At 52.0% G+C, this 27,446-nt stretch overlaps 9 protein-coding genes across 9 annotated transcripts; 6 read left to right on the top strand and 3 right to left on the bottom strand.

Annotated features, from left to right (window-relative positions):
* Positions 1–117: 117 nt before the first annotated feature.
* Positions 118–1,611, bottom strand: Z517_10963 (uncharacterized protein; the record flags this gene model as incomplete). Its single annotated transcript, XM_013424571.1, has 3 exons — positions 118–1,437; positions 1,486–1,554; positions 1,609–1,611. 3 exons carry the CDS (start codon positions 1,609–1,611, stop codon positions 118–120), a joined length of 1,392 nt encoding a protein of 463 aa, XP_013280025.1.
* A 710-nt stretch (positions 1,612–2,321) lies between these two features.
* Z517_10962 (uncharacterized protein) lies at positions 2,322–3,108 on the top strand (the record flags this gene model as incomplete). The annotated part of the gene is made up of 2 exons (XM_013424570.1): positions 2,322–2,576; positions 2,629–3,108. 2 exons carry the CDS (start codon positions 2,322–2,324, stop codon positions 3,106–3,108), a joined length of 735 nt encoding a protein of 244 aa, XP_013280024.1.
* A 483-nt stretch (positions 3,109–3,591) lies between these two features.
* Positions 3,592–4,876, top strand: Z517_10961 (uncharacterized protein; the record flags this gene model as incomplete). The annotated part of the gene is made up of 2 exons (XM_013424569.1): positions 3,592–3,903; positions 4,043–4,876. 2 exons carry the CDS (start codon positions 3,592–3,594, stop codon positions 4,874–4,876), a joined length of 1,146 nt encoding a protein of 381 aa, XP_013280023.1.
* Positions 4,877–5,417: 541 nt separating this feature from the next.
* Positions 5,418–6,554, top strand: Z517_10960 (uncharacterized protein; the record flags this gene model as incomplete). Its single annotated transcript, XM_013424568.1, has 2 exons — positions 5,418–5,700; positions 5,755–6,554. The coding sequence occupies 2 exons, from the start codon at positions 5,418–5,420 to the stop codon at positions 6,552–6,554; spliced, it is 1,083 nt and encodes a 360-aa protein (XP_013280022.1).
* Positions 6,555–6,896: 342 nt separating this feature from the next.
* On the top strand, positions 6,897–10,372 carry Z517_10959 (uncharacterized protein; the record flags this gene model as incomplete). Its single annotated transcript, XM_013424567.1, has 2 exons — positions 6,897–9,327; positions 9,378–10,372. The coding sequence occupies 2 exons, from the start codon at positions 6,897–6,899 to the stop codon at positions 10,370–10,372; spliced, it is 3,426 nt and encodes a 1,141-aa protein (XP_013280021.1).
* Positions 10,373–13,433: 3,061 nt separating this feature from the next.
* Positions 13,434–15,317, bottom strand: Z517_10958 (uncharacterized protein; the record flags this gene model as incomplete). The annotated part of the gene is made up of 1 exon (XM_013424566.1): positions 13,434–15,317. One exon carries the CDS (start codon positions 15,315–15,317, stop codon positions 13,434–13,436), a length of 1,884 nt encoding a protein of 627 aa, XP_013280020.1.
* Positions 15,318–16,805: 1,488 nt separating this feature from the next.
* Positions 16,806–18,701, top strand: Z517_10957 (uncharacterized protein; the record flags this gene model as incomplete). Its single annotated transcript, XM_013424565.1, has 4 exons — positions 16,806–17,349; positions 17,399–17,676; positions 17,726–17,844; positions 17,900–18,701. The coding sequence occupies 4 exons, from the start codon at positions 16,806–16,808 to the stop codon at positions 18,699–18,701; spliced, it is 1,743 nt and encodes a 580-aa protein (XP_013280019.1).
* A 3,235-nt stretch (positions 18,702–21,936) lies between these two features.
* Positions 21,937–23,916, bottom strand: Z517_10956 (uncharacterized protein; the record flags this gene model as incomplete). Its single annotated transcript, XM_013424564.1, has 1 exon — positions 21,937–23,916. One exon carries the CDS (start codon positions 23,914–23,916, stop codon positions 21,937–21,939), a length of 1,980 nt encoding a protein of 659 aa, XP_013280018.1.
* Positions 23,917–24,563: 647 nt separating this feature from the next.
* On the top strand, positions 24,564–26,528 carry Z517_10955 (uncharacterized protein; the record flags this gene model as incomplete). The annotated part of the gene is made up of 3 exons (XM_013424563.1): positions 24,564–25,779; positions 25,834–26,303; positions 26,409–26,528. 3 exons carry the CDS (start codon positions 24,564–24,566, stop codon positions 26,526–26,528), a joined length of 1,806 nt encoding a protein of 601 aa, XP_013280017.1.
* Positions 26,529–27,446: the final 918 nt, after the last annotated feature.

Raw genomic sequence — 27,446 nt, 5'->3', positions numbered from 1 at the left:
TGCGACGATCCTAGAGATACAGGTTCCTTGTCCTCCGCTCCTATTCCTCTGCCTTCTGCTTTGCTTTCGGGCTCTCCTTCAACACAGTCCACAACTTCCGCACCAAATGCTGTAGTTTTACAAATATAGACCCTCGGGCTCGCCCTCGTTCTTCGTCTTCATTACACTGTCCCTTGCGCTCCGGAAGTCGGCCATGTTGACTCTCATTCTCCTCTCTCTCAGAGCCCTCAGCCCAGCTTCGGAGCAGATAGCCTTGATATCGGCACCACTCAAGTCATCCTTCTGGGCAATGAACTCGTCGAGATCCACATCTTCGGCAAGTGACATCTTACTCGTGTGGAGGGTGAAGATCTTCTTCTTGGTGGCGGTATCAGGGTTCTCGAAGAGAATTTTGCGATCGATACGGCCAGGTCGGATCAAGGCCGGATCCAAGGTCTCAATCTTGTTGGTCGCCATGATCACTTTCACATCGCCGCGGTCGTCGAACCCATCGAGCTGGTTGAGCAGTTCCAACATGGTACGCTGAATCTCCCGCTCACCTCCGGATGTTGATTCATAACGTTTCGTGCCAATGGCATCGATTTCGTCAATGAACACAATCGAAGGCGCGTTTTCAGCGGCGACTTGGAACAGCTGACGCACTAGTCGGGGACCATCACCAAGGTATTTCTGGATTAACTCGGAGCCCACAATGCGGAGGAAGGTGGCCGAAGTTTGGTTTGCGACGGCTTTGGCGAGAAGAGTCTTGCCTGTGCCGGGGGCACCGTAGAGAATAACACCCTTCGGAGGTTTTATACCCATCTCTTCGTACAACTCTGGATGCAGTAAGGGGAGCTCAACGGCTTCCCGCACCTCTTGTATTTGGGATTCCAATCCACCAATATCAGCGTAGGATTCTGTAGGTGCTTTATCCAGTTTCATCACGGATACCAAAGGATCGGCATCATCGGTAAGTACACCGACGACAGAGACCGACTTGTGATGAAGCAGGATCGAGGCGCCGGGCTCGAGAAGATCCTTGTCGACGAACGACATGATAGAGACGTAGTACTCGGGGCCAGTGGCGGAGGAGACAATAGCGTGGTCGTCATCAATCAGTTCTTCCAGATTGCCGACTCCCATCGGACTACCTCGCATGTCGTCGACCTTACTTCTTTCGTCTGAATTGCGATCGAGGAGTTCGCCGTCTGTAGCAGCAGCAGGAGCTTGTGTCTGAGCAGCTTTTGTTTTCCGGATCTGTTCTTGGTTTTCGACATATTCTTCTTCTAGTAAGAGATGGTCATGGACTCTTTGCATTCGAAGATATCGTAGCTTGCAACGGGCGGTTGGGTAAATGGTGGGCAACTTTGCGGCAGCACTTGGGCCTGCTTGCTTGCGCTTCTTGCGGCCGATTCTAGTGGTGGGCTGCGGAGGAGGTTCATACTTGGGCTTATCCTTCTGAGAAGAGTGTCAGTGAGTTGCCTTGGACCTCTGAACCTGTTTTACCTTCTTGTCCTTGTCATCTTTCCCTCCTTGACCAGGACCACCTCCCTGCTGTGATGATTGCTGGTTCCCCTACAGGATGTTAGCAGAGCAATAGACAAGGGTCGTTAAGGCATTCGTTCTCACCATAGCGCAAACGATGGAAGAGAGGATGTCAGAGGACTGTGATACCCCTGTAAAGAGTTGTTGAAGAGCGAGAGAGTTGAGATGGGGAGTGGCTAGATGAGACCGAACAGTTAATTACAGCAACTTGGGACGGATGCGTGACGATGCCTCGTCGCGCCTGTTCTGGTGCCAAGGCGTGGCTAGTGTTGTAGTGGCTGGAGCAATCGTGGCTGATCTCGCCGATTCGCCGATGAGGAGAGGAGGACTTTCTCCGATTCCCATCAGCTGCCTCATGCTTATGAAAGTGAGGCTGCGCTCCATCTCTTCGTAGGCCACAGACCAGGCAACACGTCCACGGTGGCTGTGTGACACACCAACCAGCTCTTCTTGCTGTATTGTTAACTGTCATCTTAGCATCTCGACTCATCGGCTGAGACTGTTCAGAGTTCGCATCCTCAGTCCACTCTACTACGGACTGCCACCCCTCCCACTCATCCACCCACAATCTACTTGTATTCGACGTGATTCTAGCTCACAGCCTCGTTCGTTCCTGTCCCTCTCTAAGCACTCCACAATATTCGATCTTCTTGAGCACCTTCTTCATACCTTCGCCAAAGTCTATCAGCCTTATCTCGCACCTCTCCATCTGACCCAGCACCGTCCCATAGAACACGACCCTCAGTCGCAACGGTCCGCCGCTTGTCCCTTCTCTTTTCTCGCTCTAGACGAACACAATGGCAGGTCACAAGGCAAGAAGGATAGCCAAAGATCTGGCGGATATTCGTGCGGACTCAACCTCTCAAATCTTTGCTGAGCCTATTGGGGATAGCATCACAGATTTGAGAGGATCGTTCAAAGGCCCTTCAGGGACACCGTACGAGGGTGGTACATACGAGGTCTCGATCAAGATACCTAATGAATACCCATTCAAGCCGCCAGTTATGAAGTTTGTGACAAGGATCTGGCACCCGAATATTTCCAGTCAGACTGTATGTTCCTCCACTCAACTGGCCACTCCTGGGTGACTGACAGATTCTGTAGGGCGCCATTTGTCTAGACACGCTAAGCACAGGATGGTCTCCCGTTCTAACGATCAAATCTGCCATGATCTCATTGCAGTCGTTGCTTAGCTCCCCAGAGCCCAAAGATCCCCAAGATGCGGTGGTTGCGAACCAGCTCATCAAGAACCCCAAAGAATTCGAGAGACAGGCACGAGAATGGGCGGTGAAATATGCCGGGGCTCCCAGGGCTTTCATCGGTGAAAGTAGCGGAGGGGCTACTGACAAGGACATCGAGGCGGCCGAGAAGGAAAGTCAGGAGAGAGAAGCCCAGGCCAACATTGCCGTATACGACGGCTACAACAAAGACCTAATTGACCGGTTTGTCATGATGGGATTTGATGTGGAGCGCGTAGTGGAGGCATTCAATTACGTGGGCATTGATAGAAACGGTGGCCAGGACTATGAATTGGAAGAGGCGTACATGGGCGACATCACGGCCAGACTGTTGGGCGAGCCTTAGGTGCGCTGATATACCTCAGAGCTACCTGGTTGTTCTATGCATAAAAAGCGCTGGTGTTGATATGGTAGGGTTCGACGACCACCTAGACGGTGGTTTCGGCAGGATGTACATCACGAGAATTATGAACCATATGCTGCCTTTGATATTAAAAAGAAAAAGCTATTGCGGGGGTAAGCATCATCTGTAAGGTCTGACGCTGTTTCAGCAACTCTTCACAATGTATTTAAGTGCTCCATGTGACGAAGGAGAGGCTAAGACTGCGTCTAGAATACAGCATTGCTTTCGTTGATATGATTGGGGGATTTCCCCAAAATGAAGCAGGCTGAAACTTCACACTCGACCGTCCTTATTCTGTGTCTCGACTCTCTACATACTACATCTCACTTCATAGACCACCCATCACTGGTAGATGATTCTCAAGCGAGTGAGATCCAACATTTTGAACCGATGATTGCATAGCATGTCAAATGATCACATGACGCCATGATTGAAGACGACGTCTACCGAGCCTCGTCACAGTACCGCTACTGGTCCTACACCAAGGAGTCCCTGGCTCGAATACGAGAGGAGACGAACAAACTCGCCTCTCAACGGGTGAGAGCTGCTTTTCGGCGCGTACATGTTGCCAATGGGTCGTCAGAGAATGGAGACAATCACAACGATGACACTCGTGCAGATCATGTCGAGATCGAGACTCTGACAGTAGCCGAGGAGCTTAAGATTGTTGAATGGGGATGCTCTAAAATTATGGACATGGGTGAAGCCATGAATCCGAGAATACCTTCACATGTGGTGGTATGTTGATAGCTCTCTTTTCATGTCTCTCACTGTCGTCTGTCTGACGAATTTGACTTGTTGCGTCCCCTCCTCCTATAAGCGCACTACTCTCGGAATTTCAGCGTGGGAGCCTTGTCTCTGAATACGTTGTATCTAGGCTACAGCGATTCAGTACCTCCGCCGATTCTACCTCACAAACTCGCCAATGACATATCATCCAAAACAAATCATGATGTGTGCGCTGTATCTCGCCACCAAGGCCGACCACTTCTACATCTCGCTGTCACGTTTTGTCGCTGAACTCAACAATGTCAGTGAAGACGACGTGAAAGCCCCCGAATTCCTGCTCTTGCAAGGCCTCAGGTTCACGCTGGACGTGCGGCATCCAATGAAGGGTCTCCAGGGAGGACACGTCGAGATGAACGTCTTAGCAGAGGAAGGCAGATTAGGAAGCAGCATCACCAAGGCTAGTGGGAGCGAGAAACGAGTCGGCGTCGCCGCGGACAAAGCGAAGAAGCTTCTAGCTACAGCGGCACAAATGACAGATGCCTATTTCCTCTTTACACCCAGCCAAATATGGCTTGCTGCGGTCATGATAGCTGATCGAGAGCTCGTGGAAGCGTACATCAGTGCCAAACTCGATGCTCTGCCACTCCTGGCCAACGGCCCTGAGGCCACCGCGGAACATTTCAAGCAAAAGTTAACGGCGACGATAGCTTCTTGTGCGACTCTTCTCGAGTCTTATCGAAGTTCCGACGACGACGCCGCCCAGCGCAAGGAAATGCGACGAATCGGCAAGAAATTGACCGTATGTCAGAATCCGGAGAAGATGGACATCGTGGCAGTAGCACGGGCAAAGGCGGCAGCAAAGAGGGAGGGGGCCGAGGGAACAGATGCAGAAAAGGCTCTCAAGAAGCGCAAATTGGAGCGGGAGAGGCTGGAAAGGGATGGAGATGTGTTTGGACCTGAATTGAGGGATATCAAAGGTTGAGATCAAGGAATGAGGAATGCTACTGCTACTGAAGCTGCACTCCTCTGCTGTTATAGATGTGCAAGCTATAAGCCATGGGCGTAACTGCTTGCCCCGATGACTGCTTAGCGCTGCAAAAGACCCAGAGAGTTGGATATCTGATATATTCACCTTACCAGGATGCTTGGTATAGCGACATCAACTTGGACGACCAATATCCTCGAATCGAATTAATAAGACCCAAAGGAATAGGGAACAGACATTTCTGCTCATCAGTCTCGAATCGGAAATTTCAGCGCGCGCCTGTCCCGCTTTGACCATTGGGGAGTTTCTGGTGTTACATCGATGACATGATTTTTTTTGGTTGATCTGCTACGGTTTGCGGATATATTTCCCTTTCAGTATTTTGACACGTGAAGGATCTCAACAATTGCGTATTGATTGCAAAAGCGAGACATTGATTGTCACGAACGAAGCATAGTATTTATAGTCACCTTCTTTGACAGTGCTCGCGGTATAGGTGACGGGAAAAATAAAATCATAGGAGCAGCTTTATACAAAAATGGCCGGAGGCAGATACAACGTCGGAATCATCGGATATGGCTTGAGCGCAAAGACCTTCCATATCCCCTTTGTGAACGCGGTACCGGATTTCAATCTCTATGCCATCGTGCAGAGAAGCCCGAAGCCAGACGATGATGCGAGCAAGGACTGGCCTAATATCAAGCCGTACAGATCGGTGGAGGAGATGCTGAAGGACGACCAGGTCCATGTCGTCGTCGTCACAACGGCGCCAGAGTCGCATCTTCAATTGGCAAAGGCGGCGCTTCTCGCGAACAAACATGGTATGTATTTTCTATCTTCGGTGAGATTACATGGACTGATTGATGGGTTTTCAGTGGTTGTCGAAAAGCCCTTTACACCCACGTCGGCCGAAGCACAGGAACTCGTTGATCTGGCTAAATCCCAAAACAGGATCCTCACCGTCTACCAGAACCGACGATGGGATTCGGACTTCTTGACGTTGAAGAAGTACATTCAGGATGGCACGTTGGGACGTATAGTCGAATTCGAGACTCACTTCGATCGACACCGACCGGAGCCGCCCCCAGACAACTGGAAGGCCCACCATGCCCCCGGGACTGGTGCGGTCTATGATCTAGGGACTCATCTGATGGACCAGGTCGTCAGCTTGTTCGGCATGCCGGAGAAGGTCACCGGGTTCGTTGGGTCACAGCGAGAAGTGAACACCACCGGATTGGAGGACTCCTGCACGGTGCTGCTCCATTATGCGAGCCCGAAGATGCTGGTCACGGTCAAGGCGGGAGTCGTCAGTCCAGAGGTGAGTCAACTGAGGTACTGGGTCCGAGGAGACAAAGGCTCTTTCAAGAAGTTTCACCTCGATCCGCAAGAGGACCAGCTTCGGAAGCAAGGTCTGAAACCCGGGGACAAGGGCTATGGCATCGAGAGCGAGGACAAGTATGGGACCTTGAATCTGTACAGAGACGGCAAGATTTCCAGCGAGGTTGCTCCGACCGTAGAGCCTGCGACGTACACCGAGTACTACCGACGTCTCGCTGCCGCGCTCGATGGGGATGTTTCTCAGATCCCCGTGGCCCCGGAGCAGGCTGTGGGTGTCATAAGGCTCGTTGAACTCGCTCGGGAGAGTTCGCAGCAGGGGAGGACTTTGACTGTGTGAAGGATTGCCCTATCTGGCTCAAAGCCCTCAGTAGGATTCGTGAAGGACGAGATAACTTCAACCGCAAGAGAAATATAATGCAGATTCTTCTGGAAATTCCCTCCTTTCCACTAATATGTACTTGGTAAGGCTGTGCGAGGCTGCGAGGCTGCGAGGCTGCGAGGCTGCGCCACGGTGAAGCATATCCCCGCACAGACTCTCTTTCCCGCACGAATATCTCAATGGAGAAGATTTGTCGAGGGAGTTACGCGCCATCCTTACCAGGTGCCTTGTCATAGAACGACGTACATCATCACTAGGTGCTAGGTCTGTACGAGGCTGTCTCTGGCGCCCTCGTCTTCCATGTCCAATGGATGCAACCGACTCCTTCGCGGCTCGGTTGGGTCCAGCCTGGTGTCTCCCTCCCTGAGACTTTGCACAGCTTGTTGCCAACAAGAGTTCTCTATCAGCCAGATCCTACGCCTGGAGAGATATAGAGTGGCAGAATCTAGATGCTCTTGCGAGCCCGAAGGCGAAGATGGACCTGGTGCCGCATCACCAGGCACCACCCTCGAACGTACCTCGAGAACCACGAAAAATACTTCGCGCAACTTCCTCCCTAGTCACCCTCTGACCGGGGCACATCATGTCTCAGGTCAGGATATTTCGCGCGGTTTGAACATCCGCATCCAGCCCTTCCACACCCGCTCTGGCTCGTCGCTCAAGGACTCTACCAGAGAATGCGGACCTACTCCGACTCTCCCCAGAAAGCCGCCGCCGCCATCACATCCGAGTATTGTCCCCCCGCCACAACCCAACCTTTCGAAGCGAACAAGCGTCCGATACCCTCCTTATCTTGGCATGGGCTCGTTCACTGCGGACAAAACACGACCCGGCAAAAGTGCCAATCCCGAGATATCTTTGCCCAAAAGCCCGGTCCAAGAACGTGAGCAGGAAAAAGAGCGTCGAAGGAGAGAGGAGGCAAGACAGCTAGAATCCGCACGACAGGAGGAAGAGCAGAATCGAATGGAGCAGGAGGTTCTGAAAGCCAGAGCAGAGGAACAGCGGATACGGAAACAAGAAGCCCACCGAGCAAGAACGGAGATTATTGCGCGCAAGCGAGAGGAATGGATGCACAGATCCCGCAAAGCTCAAGACCTCAGCGAAAAGATCGATGATTTCCCCTTAAACGACAAGGCCAGCATCGGTCGTTACCTGAAGCGCTGTCGTTTGCTGGAAAGAGCAAAGCACCTGGAGTCCCAACTTACAGAGTGGTACAGCGAAGGGGGTCTCAATGAGCGAACTAGAGACATTGGCAACTCCATCTACTTTGATGTGAAGGAGGTGCTGAGCGATGAGAATCTCGCGCCGATCCTGCGAGAGCTCAATGATTCCGAGCGCTACTGGGCCTACTTGCGGAACCCAGACATTGTCAAAGATGAGAAGCCTGGGGCGTCCTTGCCGACGCGGGTCAGACTCCGATTGTACGAGATCTTGTGGCTTCGCAACCAAGTGATTGACACGGCTTGGGTGATTTCAATGACATTGCACGATCTCCGACAAATACGAAGGCTCAAGGCTCAAGTACTGTGCTCGGCGGAAATTTACAGCCACCACAGACTCACCTACCCGCTGCAGCTACTGGTCAATACGATAGGCCTGAACGCGGAGCGCATCATGGAGGACTACTTCCATCTGAGACGCATGTCGGGCCTTTTCTACAAGCCCTCGTCGCGGCGCTTGTTGAAGCTGTTTTACGAAAGCCCGTTTCTCTTCCACGGCGCGAAGCTGCGCTGGCTGAGCAGGATTGCGATTCGTGATGTGCGACAGAATCTTGAAGAGCTTGCAGACACCGCCCTCCAGAGGGAGCTGTTTTCCAAACTGCGACCTCTGATTGCACACAATCGAGATTTCGTGGGCCTTCAGAGCTCTTACGCTGGACTGTTGACGCTGCTCAAAATCCCATCGAGATCACCGCCAGCTCGGTTGAAGATGAAGCTGGAAGAGGCGTACGGCCATCTCTCCGACACTCAACGTGACATTCTGCTTCTGACCGAGTTCGTTATGCTCTGGTCTGGTGTTCGCAAGATGTGTTCGGATAAACCAAACCTTGAAGGAGGCCGTCGTTTGCTGGCAGAGAGAAGTGATTCTGCCCCGACTGCTTTGTCTGTCGCTCGCTATAGTGCCGCCCAGCTTCGAGCTACTGTCAAGCACGGCGTACCCTGGCAGACTACTACTTCACTGTATCCTCTCGGTACGGCGATCCCAATCCACTACGTCCTTACGTACTCGGGGCTCCGGATGGTGTTACCACGGTTCACTGGCTGCAAGGTCCTAGGCTTTGACACGATACAGACCGCCAAAACTCAGGGCACTCGTCTGGTCGAATTTCTGATTCTTGCAAATGACCACGAGGTTGCAATTATCCATATTGCATTGATGAACCAGTTGTCCCTCATCTCGAAGGAGCCCTTTGTTGACATCATGCAAGACGCTTCGATTTTGAAGGTCGGTGTTGACGTCGAAAACCAGAGGCAGTTGCTGGCGAGCGGTCCGTCGATTGAACTGGACGGCGCTGTCGAGCTCTGTGATCGTCTCAGCTATGTTGCCCCTTATAGTGCGTTATCGTCCAAGGACCGGTCAGGGAGTATTCTGTCAGCAATGGCTTCCCAGGTTTTTGGCTGCTCTTTGCCGGCTATCGACCTTCCGCGGGCGTTGCGAGATCTGCTTATAGGGACAGAATTTCGTGCCATTAGGAGGGTCGGATCAATCGAACCTCTTCAGTTTCTTCATCGTGGGTTACAGTTCTCCTCGAATTGGGATTTTGCTAACAAATAACCCCAGATCTCGCCTCGCGCGCCTATGCTGCACTGCAGCTGTACCGAGTGACTGCCAACAAGGAGACTAAAGCGGTATCCAGCTCGTCAGTTTACTCCCATGTTGATGGTCTTTCGCTGGGCCCTGTCTTGGTATACAGGCAATCAGGGGTGAACGATGACGGCTTGCCCAGACAACGATGGCTGCCTCGCCAACGACTGCTACATCTTGCCAGCATTGCAGAACACTGGGCTACATCAATCTTCTGGGCAAGAGTACACACAAAAGACTTCAAAAAGCTTTCGAGGCGAGAACAGAAGGTCAAAAGAGAAAAAGCCATCAGGAGGCTGACGGCCTATTGCTTGTTCACGACATTCAACGAGAGACTGGATACAATTCAGCGGTATACAGGGATGCGCTTGGTCGCAACTGAAATTCTTACCATTGTTGACGAGGCAAAGCTTCCCTTACGCTCAAGGGATCTTGAATTACTCGACTTTTGGCGAAAGTGGAAGCGCGAGGAGAATGTCTCTGAGGACGAACTGGTTTCTGCAAATCTCGCTCATGGTCATGAAGCCACCGCTTCCTCGGACTCGCCGAGCTGGGGATCCAGGCTGGAAACGCTGGGCCCAGTTCACCCGCCTCAGGACCATGCTATCAAGTCAATCGGCACACAGCCAGCTTCTGGATATCAAAGCGCAGCCCCCGCGGAGCAGTCGCTGCCGCGGTTGCCTCTGGGTCTACATAGATCACCACACGAAGTCGCAACTCGGGCACTACAAAAGAAAATTCGGGGCCCTTCAACAAAGTCAAATGTGCCACTCTCGCATACCACCAAGGCAGGGCCGTTCCCACTCTTTTCTAAGCCAGTACGAAGTGCTCCCTCCACAAAGCCACGTCTACGCAGTGTAGACTTAGCCGCTGCCCCGGGTTTGCAGATTTCAACTGGTAGGCGAAGCAGTCTGACAGGAGGCAAAAGAAAGCAGCAGACGAAGCTGGAATCAGGGGCCAGGAATGACTAGTCTTGAAAGCGAACGCACTATGGGGGAGGCGACGTGTTGGAAAAAGCAGTGTATCCAAGGACGTCGGTGGGGGAAAGGACAATGACAAATTCCTTACTTCAACATTGTGGCGAAAGACCGGTGGAACCGGTGGATCCGATGAGTGCAGACCAGTGCTGGCAATGGAACAGCTCAATAAGATGAAGAAAAGCCAAGTCATTGTGTCAAACGCCACCGAAACTGCAGATCGTCAGAGGCAAAGGCTTCACGGTGAGAATCACTCGAGACCATAGTTGTCAAAGTTGTGACGAGAGCAAAGCTGGAGATGGGTTAGGTGAGAGGCAGAAGAGGTCGCTAGCGGTGTTGACATGTGCCAGTCCTGGTCCTCTCTGGTATGTTTTGTCTCCCACCACGATGCCTTGGCTTTCAAGCTCGACAACGATGGTGGCGCCGTCTCTCTTTCGATCGAGATGCATGCCAGCAAATACCAAGGTGCACATTTTGCCGACCACCTTTGAGCTCGCTTGTGGAGAAGGGAACGATAAGTCGTGCTCGTAGCTCGGAGGGGACAAGCAATGCCGGCAACTTTCTGTTTCTCTTCTGCCCTTGGCTCTTCTTCGCCGCGAGATTTCTCCCGAGGCCTGCCCCCCTTTCCAATATGGTTTGCGCAAAATGCTCCCCAGACGCTAGGTCGATGGATCCAGGGCTGTTGATCCAGCAAGGCAGAGCCGTGTTCTAGGTTCTAGACGTTGGACGTACAAAGACCAGCGGGTAGAAATTCTCGTGTAGAGGCTTTTGTTCCAAGTCGGCAGCAGAGACACGAGCCGCATTCGCCTTGCCTTGTCGTGCGGCTCCCATCACCGTCTTGGACCCTACCCTCCCCTACTCTCCTTTTAGTCGCGATTTCTGAATCTGGCCAACATCTCTCGAGAGCGATTTGAAATGGCCTATTGAGGTTTTAGGTTGAATCAGGGAATTTCGCTTGATCCGATAAATGATCTTGGAGGCGGATGGATCTCGATGAAATTTCGAGCGAGCCGAGCGCGCGAGCAAGGAAGCGAGCCAAGAGATATAAGGAGCGAGGGTGGATGGGAGAGGAGAGATAGAGAGGAGGAGGGTATATGAGTGATATTCTGATCGGGATGGAAAAGAGACTCTATCTGGATACGAGGATGTAGATAGTCGTAGATCGAGGGATGGATGGCAAAGGGGCCGGAAAAGGCAATGGGGGCCGGAAGAGGAAGAGAGGCCCGATCAAGAACTATCGTGTTAACACAAATACTCGGGCCCTACCGTCCGTCCGTTTCCCATCCATTCCTCGTGCCATCCTTGGTAACGTACAAAGAGGGGGGAGGGGGGAGACGTACATAGGTCATAGGTCATAAGTTGCGAGGAACTGAGTGAGGTATTGTCCCCCTCGCCCCCTCTGATGGGCATTGGTTAGTAATCCCTCCCCATCCTCTTCCGCCCATGTTTCTTCGCGCTGCTTGTAAACGCCGCCCCGAACCAGAACTAAGCGGCCCAGCGGGGCAGGTGTGGCCGAAAGCGGAACTAGCGCTGTTACCCACGCACTAGTCCGGAACAGGGCAATGTGGTCCGAATAGGAATGGTGTGGCGCACGGATACGTACCGAGTTCTTAAGTACCGTGAGTGCCTACTACCACTACTAGGTCCTTTAGTAGGTATGGATGTGGATTCTGCTTACACATCTATTATTTGCGCTGGTGTTTGTTAGCGTAGCGGTTTGTGTTGTTATTATTACTACAAGGTATGTCTGTACAAGGTACCTAGGTACCTACCTACCTACCTCTCTAGGGCTTTTGATGGGTATCCTCTCCAACTACCACTAGTTCCTTCATTACCACCACCACCACCACCACCACCGGCGGCCGGCGGCGTAAACTGTATCATGCCATGCCATGTCATGTCCAGTGAGGTGATATCCCTCCCCCATCAGCGAAGAGAAACATCGTAGTTTGAGTTAGCACGCCTTCCTCGGCCGGTTTAGCTTCGTGCCGAAGAATATTCTGGATCTACAGGAAATACTTCTGTAGAAGTACACACCACTTACACTACCGTACTTTTCGGAGTCCTGGTACCGAGTACAAGGTACTCTGTGTGCAGTTCTCTCAATAACAGCACTAGCGTCGTCTGCGGTAATTTCCGTGAATTCCGGATCAGCCTCGCGCGCCAGAAATCCCAGACAGATGGACAAGGACGGATTATCCCCGTAGGCTCCGCTTCTTCGTTCATCCGCTCCTTCGCTCCCTCTCTACTCGTAGGGGAGAACTCCCGAGCCAGAAAAAAGATTACGAGTAGACAGTTGAGTCGAGATGTCCCTGATGCCCAACCCTCCCACTCGGAATCGCTGTGGTGTCGCGGTGTCGGACGGTGCCACGGATCTAGCTCGACTGCCGACAGACTCGGCTCGGAGAATTCACGAGGCGGCCTACCACATCTACCGAGCACAAGGACATACATACACACATACATTCACACACCCAAACATAACATTACCTAGTACATAGCATAGCATGGCATAGCATATCATATCACATCTGACACATCTGACACATCTGACGCACTCGTAGCTTGCAGCTTGCACCGTGCAGCATCTACTCGCTACACGTACGAGGTAATCGGCGAACATTGCCAGGATGCCAGGGTACGTGCACCCAGAACCGGTTAGCTCCTCTTAGCCCCTCCGACAAGGGTACGTATGCCTGAAATAGGCATGGTCATGACCCCGTTTCCGCGAGGTACTCGTATCGTAGCAACCCTGGCGTCTCTCCGTGCCTGCGTGCCTGGATTATGGCTCAAGTCCCATGTGGTGCCGTCCATGAACCAAATGGGAATATGTGCACCGTTTGGGACTTCAGACAATGCTTCGTGTGTGAGAAATGTGCAAGAACCCATTCCATCTGATAGACAATGCTGCTCTTACTATCCAATCACTTGCAAACGTCCAAAGCCTTGGGTGCCACCAGTCCTATACCGCTACAAGAACCATTGCAATCAATCATGCTGTAACGCTCGTGATCAACCAAGAAACGATGTCGCCTAATGTTTTCCAGAACTAACATCACGACCGACCCCATCTTCGCCAGAAACGTCCTTCCCTTTTGCCCATGCCCCGGCGTCCTTGCCTCCCTGACTCCTCTCGCCTCGCAACCCGCCAATAGTACACAGGTATCCCGCTGACCACAAATACAATCACAATTATCGTCTGGACAGGCTGCGCCACCACAGCCCGGCTGACCAGGAACAAAGACACGCAGCAGAAGATGATAGGCGTGGTAATAAAGGTGCGATAGGGTCGCTCCAGTCTAGGCTCGCGTATTCGTAGAACAATGAGCCCGAGTACTGTCAAGAAGTAGAATGTGTATCCGGCGACGCCGTAGAATGTAAGTAGTGTTTCAAACTCGCCCAGGATGATGTAAATCATGCAGAGGAGCATATTCAGCAACATTGCGTTGACGGGCGTATATCCCAAACCGATGGTCTCGTCCCCAAAGAGGCGGGCGAGGCTCTTCGAGAACCATGATCTGTTGCGGGTGTTGATCAACGATACCGGCGTCTCCGGTCCAGAGGAGGTCCCCAGCCCGATCTTCCCAAACATGGAAGGGAGGTATCCCTCTCGTCCAGCCACGTAGACCAAGCGTCCAGAGGTGAAAGTCGTGGCATTCAGTGCCCCAAAGCAAGACGCGCCCACAATCAAGGCCAGGATGAGTGCCCCAATGGGTCCAAAGACTTTGCTTCCAAATTGAACGGCAACAGTGTTGGATTTGTTGATAGTCTCCAAAGGTAGGACAAAGATGTATGCGACGTTGGCAAGAAGATAGCACACAATAACAGAAGGCATGGCCGTATGAAGTACCCTCGGTAGATCGCGAGAGGGGTTCTTAAACTCGCCAGTAACGTAGTTCGTATTGTCCCATCCGTCGAATGCCCACAGCCCAGCGTAGAGTGCCACGGCCCAGCTAGAAATGTCTGTCGACGTGTTTTCAAACCAGTTGTGGTCGCGCCAGTCTTTGTTGGCGGGCCCGTTGAAGGAGAGGCCAGTGGCCGCTACGATGATACCGATGATGGTCACTGCCACGAGTGCGACGAATTTGAAAAACATAAACAAATCACCCAGCCGGGCAGCAAAGCGTGTCGACACGCAGTTGAAGAGGGTGACAAGCATAAGCGCGGCCAGTGCAGGGATTTTGTTGATCCATGGATTGATATCCTCGACCTCTGCACCAATGGCCGCACGAACGACATACTCGCCGAATATGATGGCGATGATGGCTGCGCTGCCGGGTTTGAGCACAAGAATCGCGGACCAAGTGAATAGGAAGCCCACCACCTCACCAAAGATCTTGGCTAGATAGACCTGCGCACCTCCATTGAGTGGTATCGCACCTCCCAGCTCGGCATACGAGGCTGCGCCCGTCCACGCCAACAAGCCAGAAATTGTCCACACCAGCAGTGCTGCACCGGGAGACCCCACGTGTGAATTCACCTGTGCTGGCGAAGAAAAGATTCCCGAACCTATGATCAATCCGACCACGAGCGAGAGCCCGTTGAGGTATGTCAAGGTCTTGTTTTTTTCTAGATTTTGTAACACCCCACGTCTTTCTAGAGATAGTGACACAGCTGACGGATTTCCTAGAGCGGTGTATCCTCCTCCCGCAGTCGAAGAAAGTGGAAACAGGGCAGGTGTAAAGTCAAAGGCGGATGAGACGGAGTAGGAACGTCCATGAGCGTTGGGACGAGCGGATGCTGGGTTCGCACTGTCCAGAGGATCCTCATTCTCGAGGGAGAGTCGTCGGGAGGAGGAAATGCCGGAGCGCGAGGACTCTTCGGACTCGGGTAGCTCATCGTGCTCCGAGTCGGCCAGGGAGGCAAGTTCGAGAGAGTCCCGACTCGGGAAGTGCAGTGGCTTCTGGATTTCGGAGAAGCCAGGAGAGGGTGGTGACATGGTGCGTGGGTTGGCGTCGAGGCAAGCTCGAGGGTGTCTGGGCAAGAATGACTAGCTGCCGGGAGTCATGATTCCAAATTGCAACTCGCGTGGACACTTCCTCTTCCACTGAACCTGCCGGTGTAGGTTGAGTGATATTGTTTAGTAGGGGCTGATAGTAGTCTGGGGGTGGATTGGAGAAGGCCAGGCTGGACGTTGGACTCTGCCAAGCCGCTAATGCAGAGCCAAGGGTTGATTGGCGGAGACGATATCGCCGCTTTAATCCAGCACAGCCGACAAAAATCAGACTCGCTTGCTGCGTGATGGACAAAGCTAAATCCTGGGCTCCATTATCTCAGCGACCCGCTGGCACGGTGAGCTTCGGGCGGATGCGATCGAATGGCGAATGGCGAAGAACGAGGAAAAACGCCCTTGCCGAAGTTTGCAATTGCTTGCCTTGATATCCTACCGATGGCGGCCCCCGTCCTCAAACCGCCTTGTCGGGAGACATCGACGATGATGAACTTGCGCGACTCGCCTCCCGTGGAGAAAGTCGCAGCCTCCACGTCTTGCGCCCTGCTCTTGATCGAGGTGTTCGCCAGGCTCACCACGCCACGATTGGTGCCTCGACCTGGGTTTTGGTCCCGTATCAGACGTCAAGCCAAGGCGTGCCGGGAGGCGAACAGGTTTCCTTGCATCGGCGGGCTAGAGTCAGCAAGATAGTTTGGTTGTGGTGCTTTCACTCCCCTCCTGACCACTCTCGCTCGTTCACAACCATCCTGAATAGCTCACACAGGGTTCCGACTCACCGTTCAAGAAGACGAGCACCGCCGTTCTTGCCACCTCAAAGTTACAACACGGCCCTAGCCAGAGAAGTGCAGACGTATATGAGAGTTGAGAGAATAGAAAACAGAGTGGACTCGGTGGAGAGACGCGACTTCTTATGGCCATTTGAAGCATAAGACGGAATTGCCGGGCCACCACTGATCGTCTGCCGCCCGCCTGTACCCTCCCCAGGCACCTAACGCTATCCCACGCCGCCAGAGTCTTGGGAGAGTTCTCCAATCGGAAAAGCACGACGGTGCCCCCTTTGCTCGTACAACATCAGTCCTGCAGGCCCTCAGAGCAAGCTACAGGGGCATTAGCCACACGCGAGATGCCATAATCGAGTTCGCCTGCAGAGGATCGAACATTACCAAAGCGACGGTTCCACGCTGCACTACAGGCAGGTTCCCTTAGTCATATTTATGGGGGATATCAAGCCCTTCGTGTTCCTCACATTGGAGGAAACTGCCCGCGACAAAGTGGACTTTTGGCATCCTGGATGCTTTACGCTACGGTACTTTGCTAACGGGCCTTCAGAAGCCTCTTCGGTACTGCCCTTATCACATTCCTACGAGTCTACTCCTCTATATCTACCTCACGGGGATAATTAATCGTTTATTTCTGCCGCAAAAGAAATCTCACACCAAGACTGCCCTCCCCCCCCCCCTTCAGCCGACCCGTGCCATGTCGCAACCAATTCATTTTGTGCATGAGACGAAGCCAGGGTCTTCATTGGATTCGAGCCAAGTACGTGCTCTCCGATCACACGTCCGGAAAGTCAATCTGGAGAGATCAAACCAGAAAAGCACTCGGCGGCTAGAGAATTTTCGTTCCTTGACCATTACAGATTTCTCAGAGGGAGGCAAAGTGAAAAGCGGCAAGCGAAAACAACCCCCGAGCGCGGATGCCTGTAGCAGTCTTGAACCGGAAATTGAAAACCTTCCATCACGAGAAGGTGGCTCGCAACAGTGCCCCCTGAATCCCGGCGGTGCTGATACTCCCTCAACCGCCTTTCAATTCCTGTCGTCATCGGCAGGCGATGGTCCTCCGAGACGATGCACTTGTGCGAAGACTGGCTCGAAGCCAAGCAATCCCCAATTGCCGAGCTCGGGTCAGCTCCCAGTTGTTGGTGCTTCGGCCTCCACCGACGAATGCCATCCATACGCGGCGCATATTTCAAAAGCCATTGATCTCGATCCAACACGGATTGACTACCTTCTCAGGAGCTGTACGTGTCCTATCCCGCACCGTGAAAACCTGATGTTGATCCGGTTTAGGTGCCTTTCAAGTGGCGGCCGAACCACTACTTGTCTCAGGGCCTGTCGAGGGGGACTTGACGGCGCTTTCCCTATTTCCAGAGTGCTTGACTAACTCGGCATTTCTTTACGCCCTTCTCTATTCTATTCTTCACATCCATAACTCCTGTAACACAACAAACGAGTCGCTTCTACTCAAGACGAAAGCCATCGAATGCCTGAGAGAAGACTTGCAGAAGGACGATCCCAATATTCGAGCACTGTCAATTGGGACAATACTACTTCTTTCCTGTGTCGCGGTATGTCGAAGACGTTACGTCTGAGCAGTGGAGGCTAATCGGACAATAGCATCATTGCGGTGACCTCGCTGAATCTTCAGCACACTCAGAGGGTCTTTATAAGCTTCTCGAGCATTGCCATGCAGATGGCACGCAACTACGGTCTGATGTACTGCACGCAGTTTTCTGGTTCGTCGAGCCCAAAGACGCAGTTCGGAGTGGGCTTATTGACCCTTCGTTGCAGGCAACACCTTCTAGGTACCGCGCTCGTGTGCACTCAACATCAATTCCAGCAACCAGATTTCCGAGGCCTTCTTCTCGGCCAAAGCGAAGAATTTCCTACTGCTTCACTGCCTACCCTACCACTTGGATTTGTTCTACACGAAGATGTCATCAGCAGCGATGTCTTACTATGTATTCGCTACGTCCTTTACCTCCAAGAGCTCGTCGGGATAGGTGCTACCAACCGGGAGAAGATTGAAGACCTACAAGCATCTATCCAGTCTCGACTTGTCTTCCACGAAGATAGTTGCAAGAAAATGGGCCAGATAGCAGAATGCTGCCGGTGGGCTGTATATATTGTTTGTTACATGACAAGCACGCCAACATGGACTAGCGCCTTTGTGCCGCTCAGGCTGGCAGAGAAGCTCCTGGCACACCTCGCCAAGAGCTTGGGCACAGATCTGTGGCGCTATCGACGCGACTTGTTTTTGTGGTTGTTGCTCGTCGGCATGTCGGTGGGCAATGGTCGGAACTGTTTCGCCGTGGAGCTTGCCTCTCGGTACCAAGATTTCACCGACAAAGTAATTGAGGACGTGCAAAAGTGGGATGAACTGCGGGATGGAGCCAAGGCCCTCAACAACGTGGTGAAGCGGTTCATCTACGCTCAAGACTGGGTTGCCAAAAGACATCTGCTCCCCCGTTGGACGGATCTGGAGATGAGTGTGTTTCTGTGTGGTTCGGATGATGTTGACATTGAGATGGGAAACGAAGAGACCAATGCTCTTCTACAAGAGCTGGTGCCGGATACTAACCTTTTTGAGTGAGCCTGGGTACGGGATGACAAACCTTGCATGGCCAATATTCAGCCTTGCCGAGCAGACCAGTCAAGATTGTCGTCGTTGGGGTTCGTCGCCTGCGCAAGTCGACCTACCAATGGTTTCCTCCAGCGCCTACTCTTTGGAAACGGTGCGGGCAGTTGATCATGCGGCGTGGGTTGTCACCTACAAGTGCTTTGCTCATGCGCTCGGATGATGAAGCTACATTTGCGCCGTATGCAGCACGCGTCAGTCCAGCTTTCAAATCAGACCCCTTTCTCGTTCGTCTGAGCTCGCAACGGCAACCAACGGTCCGTTTTCTTCGGCTATCAGCTTGGCTCATCACTTTATCAGCAGGCGCATACTATTCAGGTGATCTGGAATTCTGGAGAATGGCGGACGACTCCGCGACTGGTAGCCTGACTCAGGTTGCTAGTACTGAACTTGCTTACTAGGCATATTGAGCTCTGTTTGTTCTAGCGTCCATCTTCGAGGTTGTTCTTCCCGGCCAATCCGACGTCTACCCTTCAAGCTCTTCCACGAGGCTCCTACAAAGCGACGGGATTATCCAGGTCCGCAGCTATCACGAGTCTTTGGTAGTTGTCGATCGGCGTTATTCACGATTCAGCGGCAGGTGTCGGGGAAAGAGGCGGTTCGGTATCATGAAATCGTACCGCAAGCTGTATAGTTGAGGCCAGTCAAAGATTATTACTGCCGCAAGGCGATCGAGTTCCATGGTTAGCGTGGGTAAAGGGCCGAATCTGCGAGTGAAGGCACCTTATTTTCCTGCTATAACTATTTGAGTGTGCCTCTGGTCGTCCGACTTTGACACTCTTCGAGATTGACATTGGATTTTGATTCTTCCCCCGAGCAGCAGACGATCTCTGTCATTATGTACAAGAGTACCTGGTCCAGTGCCGTGACCTGCTCAGCACGGTGTACGACTTGTTGCGAGAGACATTAAGCCACGTACTGCAGAATGTGGAGACCCGCGCAACTACCTCGTACATGTATTCGCATTATGCTTTTGCTCGCCCCTTTGACGCGGGCTCTTTACTATAACAATACCTGAAGGATCATCTTTGTTTCTCCATGCGGGTTTTCAAATCGCCGGTCTGTAGACAGACAGAGCTTTGTGCCGGCCCGATCCCGCCCACGTAAGCGACTGACCCCTTCGACGCTGGAGACGGGGGCGGACAGGGCACACGGTCTTTGTGGTCTTTGTGCTGGGCCCTTATCCTTATCCTTATCCTTATCAGCCTCGTGGTCTACTACTTTACTAATCACGTCCAAGAGATGGATGAAAAGGACCCTATGCACTTTGTACCTAGTGAACATACCTAGTGTTGTTGCGTAATGTTGGGTGACCCCCGTATCCCGTTACCGAAAGTACACTTTTCTCCTCTCTCCTGTTTCTGTGTTTTGTGTTGGTTTTGGGCATGAAGTACTGTATTTCCAGCCAGAAGCGTCTATCTCGTCATCTATCATTGATCATTTATTCATCATGGGTCATGGGTTATTTGGCCAATACCCAGGTATACCGTAGATACGCACTTTGTGGTATTTGGAGTTGTTTGGGTCAACAAGTACGAGTTTAATCATGTTTTAGTAAGTACTCAAAGTACCGAGCACAAGTACGATCACGACCCACGGTGCAAAAGAACCAAAAAAAAAGGACCCATTACCATGCCACCCATGCATTATTCGCGAGTTCCGGTCTAAAATACAAGGAGGATCTTTTTGTTCGTTTGTTTATTGGGGTTTTTTTTTTCGGTTCGCTGGGAGCGCTTTCTGGTTTCGGGAATGGCAGACTTTCCGCATCGGGTATGGGTCTTTCCCCTTTTAGTAGCCCCGCGCGCCCTTTTTCTGGCCCCTTTGTTTGTGGATCCCTTGTGCACCGAGTATGTACTCGGTACATACGTACCATAGCGTACCTCGCGCCTTAGCACCGATAATCTGGCTTCTGCTTCCACTTCGTACGAGGACGTGAGGTGTCTATGTACTTTGTAATACAGGTAGGCGTCGAACTAGTCCCGTTCCGTACCTACGGAGTAATATTATTATTATTCAGAGGTAGGCACCGAGTACAGCTCTGGGTGTCAATATCCACTCCAACCCCACTGCCGGCGTCGCGCCCTATCCGTCATCTCTCCGACAAAGATACAAAGTCTCCTAGGTACTTACTTTACAAAGAGGATGGGGATGATTTGTTGTTTACGAGGTCTCGACAAGTCCATACGGCACTTGCATACTAAAGACGTCTGCATCATACGCCCAGTTCCCCCCCCCTCTTAGTCACTACCGTGCACAAAGGCCGTTGTGGACAGTGGGGTTGAGTGGAGTGATGGCGCTGTAGGCGCGTTACTCTGTATGTCCCTGTTTGCCTGTCCGATTTGGAAAGCCACAGGTACGAGTACAGCAAGGTGATGGGGCAAGTTGGGTCGTTGGGCTGTTGGGCTGACAGAGCTTGCATACCTGTACGGAGCAATATAGCCTGGTGCTGGTACAGTTCTAACAAAGTATCTGGTATGCAGGTAGGGAGATACGTACACACACGGGGACAGAAAAGAGCAAAGGTCTGTATGTCCCGACGACCGGTGGAGAGCTGGACTGGCCGCTGAAAACGGTGGGCTTTCCTGCACCCACAGTCACACGGAGGGAGGACACGGCGCTTTGTCAATTGTTTCGGGGAATAACAATACCAATACCAACGCTAATACCAATACATCGATCGAGCAGCCATGGAATTCTTTTTTCCCTTCTTTCTTTTTCCGGCCTGTTTTCTCGATACAAAATGAGCGACAGACTATCCTGACATGATTGTTTCCAATGGATCGTACCCTGTGATGGTGGCATATCCCCCAACCCCCCGCTGTCATATCTCACATGCTGAAGACTGTCACAGGACCATCTGTGGGATTTGTCCAAAATAAGAAGGTCGTCACGGTTGTCCTGACCCGACCACCACCACAAATCACACAGCGCTACTCTGCACACCAAGAGTCTGTTCCCATGTCCGTTTGTTTGTTCTTCCAAACAGCTCGTTGTCAACCCTTCGGCACTTTTGCAGCTCGATCATTTCAATAAAACCAGCAAAAAGTATCGTGGCATCTCCGTCATCCGGCTCCCACTCGTCACACACGGCAAAGCAACCTCTCCCCAAGATAAAATCTCAACCGGTTCCTCGATCAAGGTTGACACGAACGCCTTTTGGATTTCTTGGCAGTAGAGAACCGCCCCCATGCTAAGGGTCATCGATGTTGTCCATTCTTGCTGCATGCTTCTGAATGTTGATTGGTTGGGATGCAATCATGTCGAGGTTTCTGTTTCTTTCGGTGTTGTCAAAATCACCCGTGTGAGGCACAGTCAGGACCATTATGCTGACCATCCCTCGATAACAGACATGGACAGAATATTGCACCTTCAGGACTGTTACGCCATCGCCACGTTGTTCGAGGCGGAAGCCGCAGCTTCCCAAACTCTCGAACTCAATCTGGACCGTGCCCTCGTTCTCAACCCATTGGAATTCGGTGTCCGACATGATGTCAAATTTTAAGGTTAACGGGAAAACTGGGTTCTCGGTAACGACCGTTCTTGTCAGGGACGATTGCTGGCGGGGGTCCTCCAAGTCCGTACCCTGGTGGACCACCCGCTGTGTACCATGGGTATCAACGTGGCGGAAGCTGCTCGAGATGTGAAGACGAGTGCCAAATGTCGCCCGGGCGACCTTTTTCTGGATAACCATTTGGCTTGCAAGAGACAGGAAATTGCCTTGGGCGACCGCCGGACTCTGGTCAAGGTCTTGAACCATCACCACCTTGGTTCCTTGTTGGCGGTAACGGTTTCCGAAGGCCTCGAGGACGTAGGGGGGCCGACTTCCCCAACCAGCCAGACAAATTGTGACAGATTGCACTTCGGAATTGTAGAGCCGAGCGTTCCGCACCTCCTTGTCCACAAGGTGAAAGATATTGTCTAGCCACATATCGAACAGTCTGCGCAACATGAAATTTCGCAAAACAAGACCGTCTCTAGTGAGTTCGAAGGTATCGCGACAAAGCTCTTCCGTTGGCTTGAGGGCGCCGCGATAAAGCTGGATCTCAATGTCGTTCATGTCAGTGCCGGTATCTCTCTTATGGAATTCGAAGCCTGCCGCAAAGGCATCCAGCAGGTCGGACTCAGTTCCAAGGAATTCCGCCATATATCGGAGCAAGCCTTCTGGAAATTTCTGCCGCAAATGCTCTTTGAACATTTCATTGAGCTTGAGCGATCCATCAACAACGCTAAGTCCGGGGCTGGACCCAAGCATAACAGTTTCGTTGTTGATCTCGCATGGGCGGACGGAGCAGATATCAGTTGTTCCACCGCCAATATCAACAATGATGAAAGCGGGTTGGCGTTCCACCTGATCCAGTCTGTCATTTTCGCCCCCACGTTCTGTGACGAGATGAAACAATCCGGCCGATTTTCCCTCGAAAAGGATGCAGGTATTCTTGGGATATCCAGCCTTGTTCAACAACTGTTGGTAATTCCCCATAGGAGAATCATCAGATCCAATTGATGGAACAGAAATGGCGACGTCGACACTTTCGTGAAACAGACTCGTTACGTCCTCCACTCCGATGCCATACTCTGCGGCACAGTGTCTCATAGTGAGATGCCAAAGGAACTCGAAGAACAAGGTGATCAAGTCCTCCATTGAGTTGACAACGCAGAGTCTGAACTGGCCCGTGAGAGGATCTTGTGTATACATATCACTGGTCACGGCCTCGAACTGAATCTTGCGTAGAGCATCTTGGTGGCGGGACTTGAGAGAATTGAGCATGTTCGCCGTGAGCCGATCCGATGACTTCTCAAGATAGAGAGGTAGGAGCGACATCTTCATCAACGTGATCTCAGCAAGGACGCCATGAGAACGGCCAGCATCGAGGTCCTCCCCAAACTTCAGCACCAATCTCTTGCGCCCATCACTGGCAATATCTTCATGGACAACAGCGGTCGACGGCACTCTGTGGCCTGCCGGTTCATATGGATTGCAGAGCACATTCCGGGCTACTTTGCGGGATTGCAATGGTTCCACACTGGCAACCTTGTCATAGCAAATGGAGGAAGTCGTGGTCCCAAAATCGATGGCAACTTTGAGGCGATGGGTGTCGGGTTGTATGAGGTTGCTCTGATGATTTTGGTTGAGGGGAAAGTGTTTGCGTCGGCTGATGAGGCTCTGCATATTCGATATGGAATATGGATGGGAAGAAGCAATGGTGAGATGTGAGGATCCTGGTGAGACGGAGGAGGCCCAAATCTGGTTGGAAGAGTATCTGGTTGAAATGAAGAGAGAAGAACAAGAATTTATAGAGGATGAAGGCAAGGCTGTCAAGTACCTTGTACAGGAAGCAGTAATGGCGGGTGGGAAGTAGGAAGTGAGAGACACTGACAAGTGACAAGTGCAGTCTTCCACGATCTTCAAGTGAAGCCAGCAAACATGCTGTTTTGATTGAGACCAGACCTTTTGCCACTCTCAAATCACTTAATCAATCATTCTAGCAATCATTCAGTCACTGACTTCACTCAATCCGCCAATCTGTCCGCTCCTGACTCACGCCATGCCCCGCTCACGGCCACTTTCTTTGTGTCGACCGCAGTTCCAGACAACCAAGATCGAAAAATACGTCTGCATGCAGAAACCCTTTCGGTGTAACGGTCGAGACATGGTCACATAAAGCAAGCCGCAGCCCTCCCCTTGACTGACTTCTCCTTACGAACTTGACTTCTTTCGTCCATCTCCTCTCGTCTCGTACACCTCATCCACACATTCTCCCCGTATAAATCTACATAGCACTGCCCTCTCCGCAGCTCATCCTCGCTTCGCCCAACATGACAAAGAAGAGCGGTCCTTTGCAGTGGACTCCTGCAGCTGAAAAGCTCCTGCTGGAGTGGATAGAGCAGAATAAAGGACCGGATGGGACGCTGCGACAAAATTTCGAACTCGCCCTGGATGAAATAGCTGCACATCTCCACGATCAGTTCTACAGTACCCCTCAACTAGGCACTGTTGTCTTGAAACGCAGGATCAACGAAAAATTGAGACGTGTGTGGAACAAGTACAGATTGGCCAAGTATGAGACCACACCGTTCGCGGCCACCACGTTTTTCGACGAGGGTGTTGCAGCTCTGGATCGTGAAAAGCTTGGGTCCGGGTTTGCAGACCTCTTCTCGTCAGAGGAGCCACGAGACCTCGCTCAAAGTGCGGACAATAATCCTTCTGCGGCAATCAACCCGGGCGAAAAGCGAAAGGCTGAAGATCCAGTGAGCTCAAGCGACCCAAACGACTGCTCGCCATCGAAACGTGCAAAGTCGACGGATTCAGTCAGCTCCGCTAGGAGTGTGACGTCAACTTCCTCCAGTGACAGCTTGTTGCAGATCACGACGCAAGATGCTGATGAACCCGAGGCTGAAATCCCCCTATATGCCAGTGCTGTGCCGACTCCTGAGGTCCAACCAAATACTGTCCATGGTACTGCATCTCAGGCACAGATTCAGCCAGCAAGAGACGTTCCCCTTGCGGAGCCTCAAGCATACCTGGAAACTGAAGACCCTACTTCTCCGCGTCCAGCAGATGCGGCAGTCAATCGCTCACCTCTGCCACAGAATCCACCTAGTCATAAGATTCTTGAGGCACTGGAGTTCTGGGAAGACCATCAGCCCAGGATGGCTAAGCTCCTGTATGAGCATGCCCTTTTTACATGCAGTTTAACAATCAAGAACACGATGGAAACAATCCTTGCGAAGGCTAGTGTAGCTGTTGGGGGGTATATCCACAGCTTGGGGATGATGGACCAAACGGTCCTCCTGGACCCCACGGTTATCTATCCAGGGCAACTCAAACGGCTGATCGAGACCCTCGTCCCGACGCGCCATCGTCGCCATTTCGAGGCACTACAAAGAAGGACCAATACGGTTGACTGGGACTCGTTTAGTCGTTCGCTGGTCGGTGCAGCAGTCACATCATGGTGTCTGAATAGATCACCATCATCGTGGGATCTCTTCTCCGACTCGTTGAAGTACATGTTTGAAGAAGTCCACGAAAAATGTGAGTGTATATAGAATTCCTGACACTTTGATCCAGCGCCACTGACTTCTACAGGTCTTGCGCCAGTTGTGGCGGCCAATCCAAAGGAGAGGTTTTGGGCGAAATACGTGGACAGACAATTCCTCCCCCAAAATCAAACAAACGCTGAAAACATGGCTACCCAGATGGCTCAATATATCGACATACTTCTACCCAAGTCGGAGAAGTCGTTTCCAGCGCGATATGTTCCTGGTGTGCGGTGGTGTCAACCGTCGGACCCTTTCACAGCCACTGATGGGGCAACCGTATCCGATTTCTTTCAAGAGCCTGTCGAGCGTGGTAGGCTCCGAGAAAAACTGACCAAACTTTTCAAATTTGCCCTCGATTGGCGAATGGAAGAGTGCAAGAGTCTCAACTCTTACTATGATTTCCAGTTCCCATCTTTTGGAGACGCCTATTCGTTGGAGAGGAAAATACACTCCTGTGCAGGGGGAAAGGTCGAGGGCTATGTCTGTCTAGGTTTGACTCCAATCGTCAAGAGGCAGGTACGATTAAAGGTGCTAGGAGAATTACCACCTTGGTCGGTGGTATGGCCTGCAGACGTGATCACGGTTGGACCAGAGGTCTGGCAACCACTGACACGTTGACAGTGTCAACAGCGGGGTGCTGGGTTACTGGGGTTTGTGATTTCCGATTTCAATGGCGTTTGCAGTCGGGTTGATGCGCGGTGCAAGGAGGACAAGGTGGAAGTGAATGGCTGTAGGGAGTAATTTATCAAGATAAAGAGTTGTACGCAATGTAACCCGCCTGATCTCACGGCCTTGCCGTGCGCTCCATGTTTTCCCAGTATCTATTACCTCCTTCCTACTTACCTCCCAGTCTCCTCCAGCAAGCTTTTGTGGAGGACGGCCCCCTTCCCCGCCACCAACCCTTCTTAACAACAAAACACATATACAAGTAATTAATACCCAAAGAGCGTTTTCCCGTTTAGGAAATTCAGACCTGCGGAATCTGGGGATTTGACCCCAAAAGGGAAAGCCAAGCCACTCACTCCGCCCACTTTCTTCACGTGGTTGGTCACTTTGGTGCCACACTTATGTAATAAACGGTTAATAAGAAAACTCAAAAAACTTTCCCCCAGGATTTTCTCTGACCCCACGTCGCTTGGCGTCTGTTGTGTTGCGTATCCAAATTCGAGACTGATGCAGGATGGATAGATCCGGTAGGAAAGAGGGAAAGGGGGTGGGTTGGGGGGGGGGGGAGAGGCGAAGAGGCTAACCCCGGGCGGATAAGGCCTGGGACTCCGTTACTTAGAATGCGTATCCAATGATAACTACCCCAGGGGGTGCGAATGTACACTGAGCGCGCGCGTGGGCGTTGATCACGATCCAAATGATGCACGCTGACAGAAAATGCGGACGTACCAGCCACGTCGGGAATGGTTTGGCACTGGCTGCCACTGGCATTATTACACCACTGGATAACTTATCAAACGCTGGTTTTGACAAAGTTCAACGATCGGTCCGTCCGAGCTGCGTGGCGCACTACACTGGTTGGACCGGGACTGGTCTGGGTCAGAGCAGACAGAACAGCAACGTGGATTACGAATTATTGTCAGGGATCATCACCACCATCCTGCATTGCTGACGGAGAACAGCACAAAAAGGTTGAAAAAAAAAAGGTTGAAA

Source organism: Fonsecaea pedrosoi, assembly GCF_000835455.1.
Source record: "Fonsecaea pedrosoi CBS 271.37 unplaced genomic scaffold supercont1.7, whole genome shotgun sequence".
In the NCBI taxonomy this organism is placed as follows: domain Eukaryota; kingdom Fungi; phylum Ascomycota; class Eurotiomycetes; order Chaetothyriales; family Herpotrichiellaceae; genus Fonsecaea; species Fonsecaea pedrosoi.
Note: the sequence above shows the minus strand (reverse complement) of the source record. Positions and strands in the feature narration are given on the sequence as shown.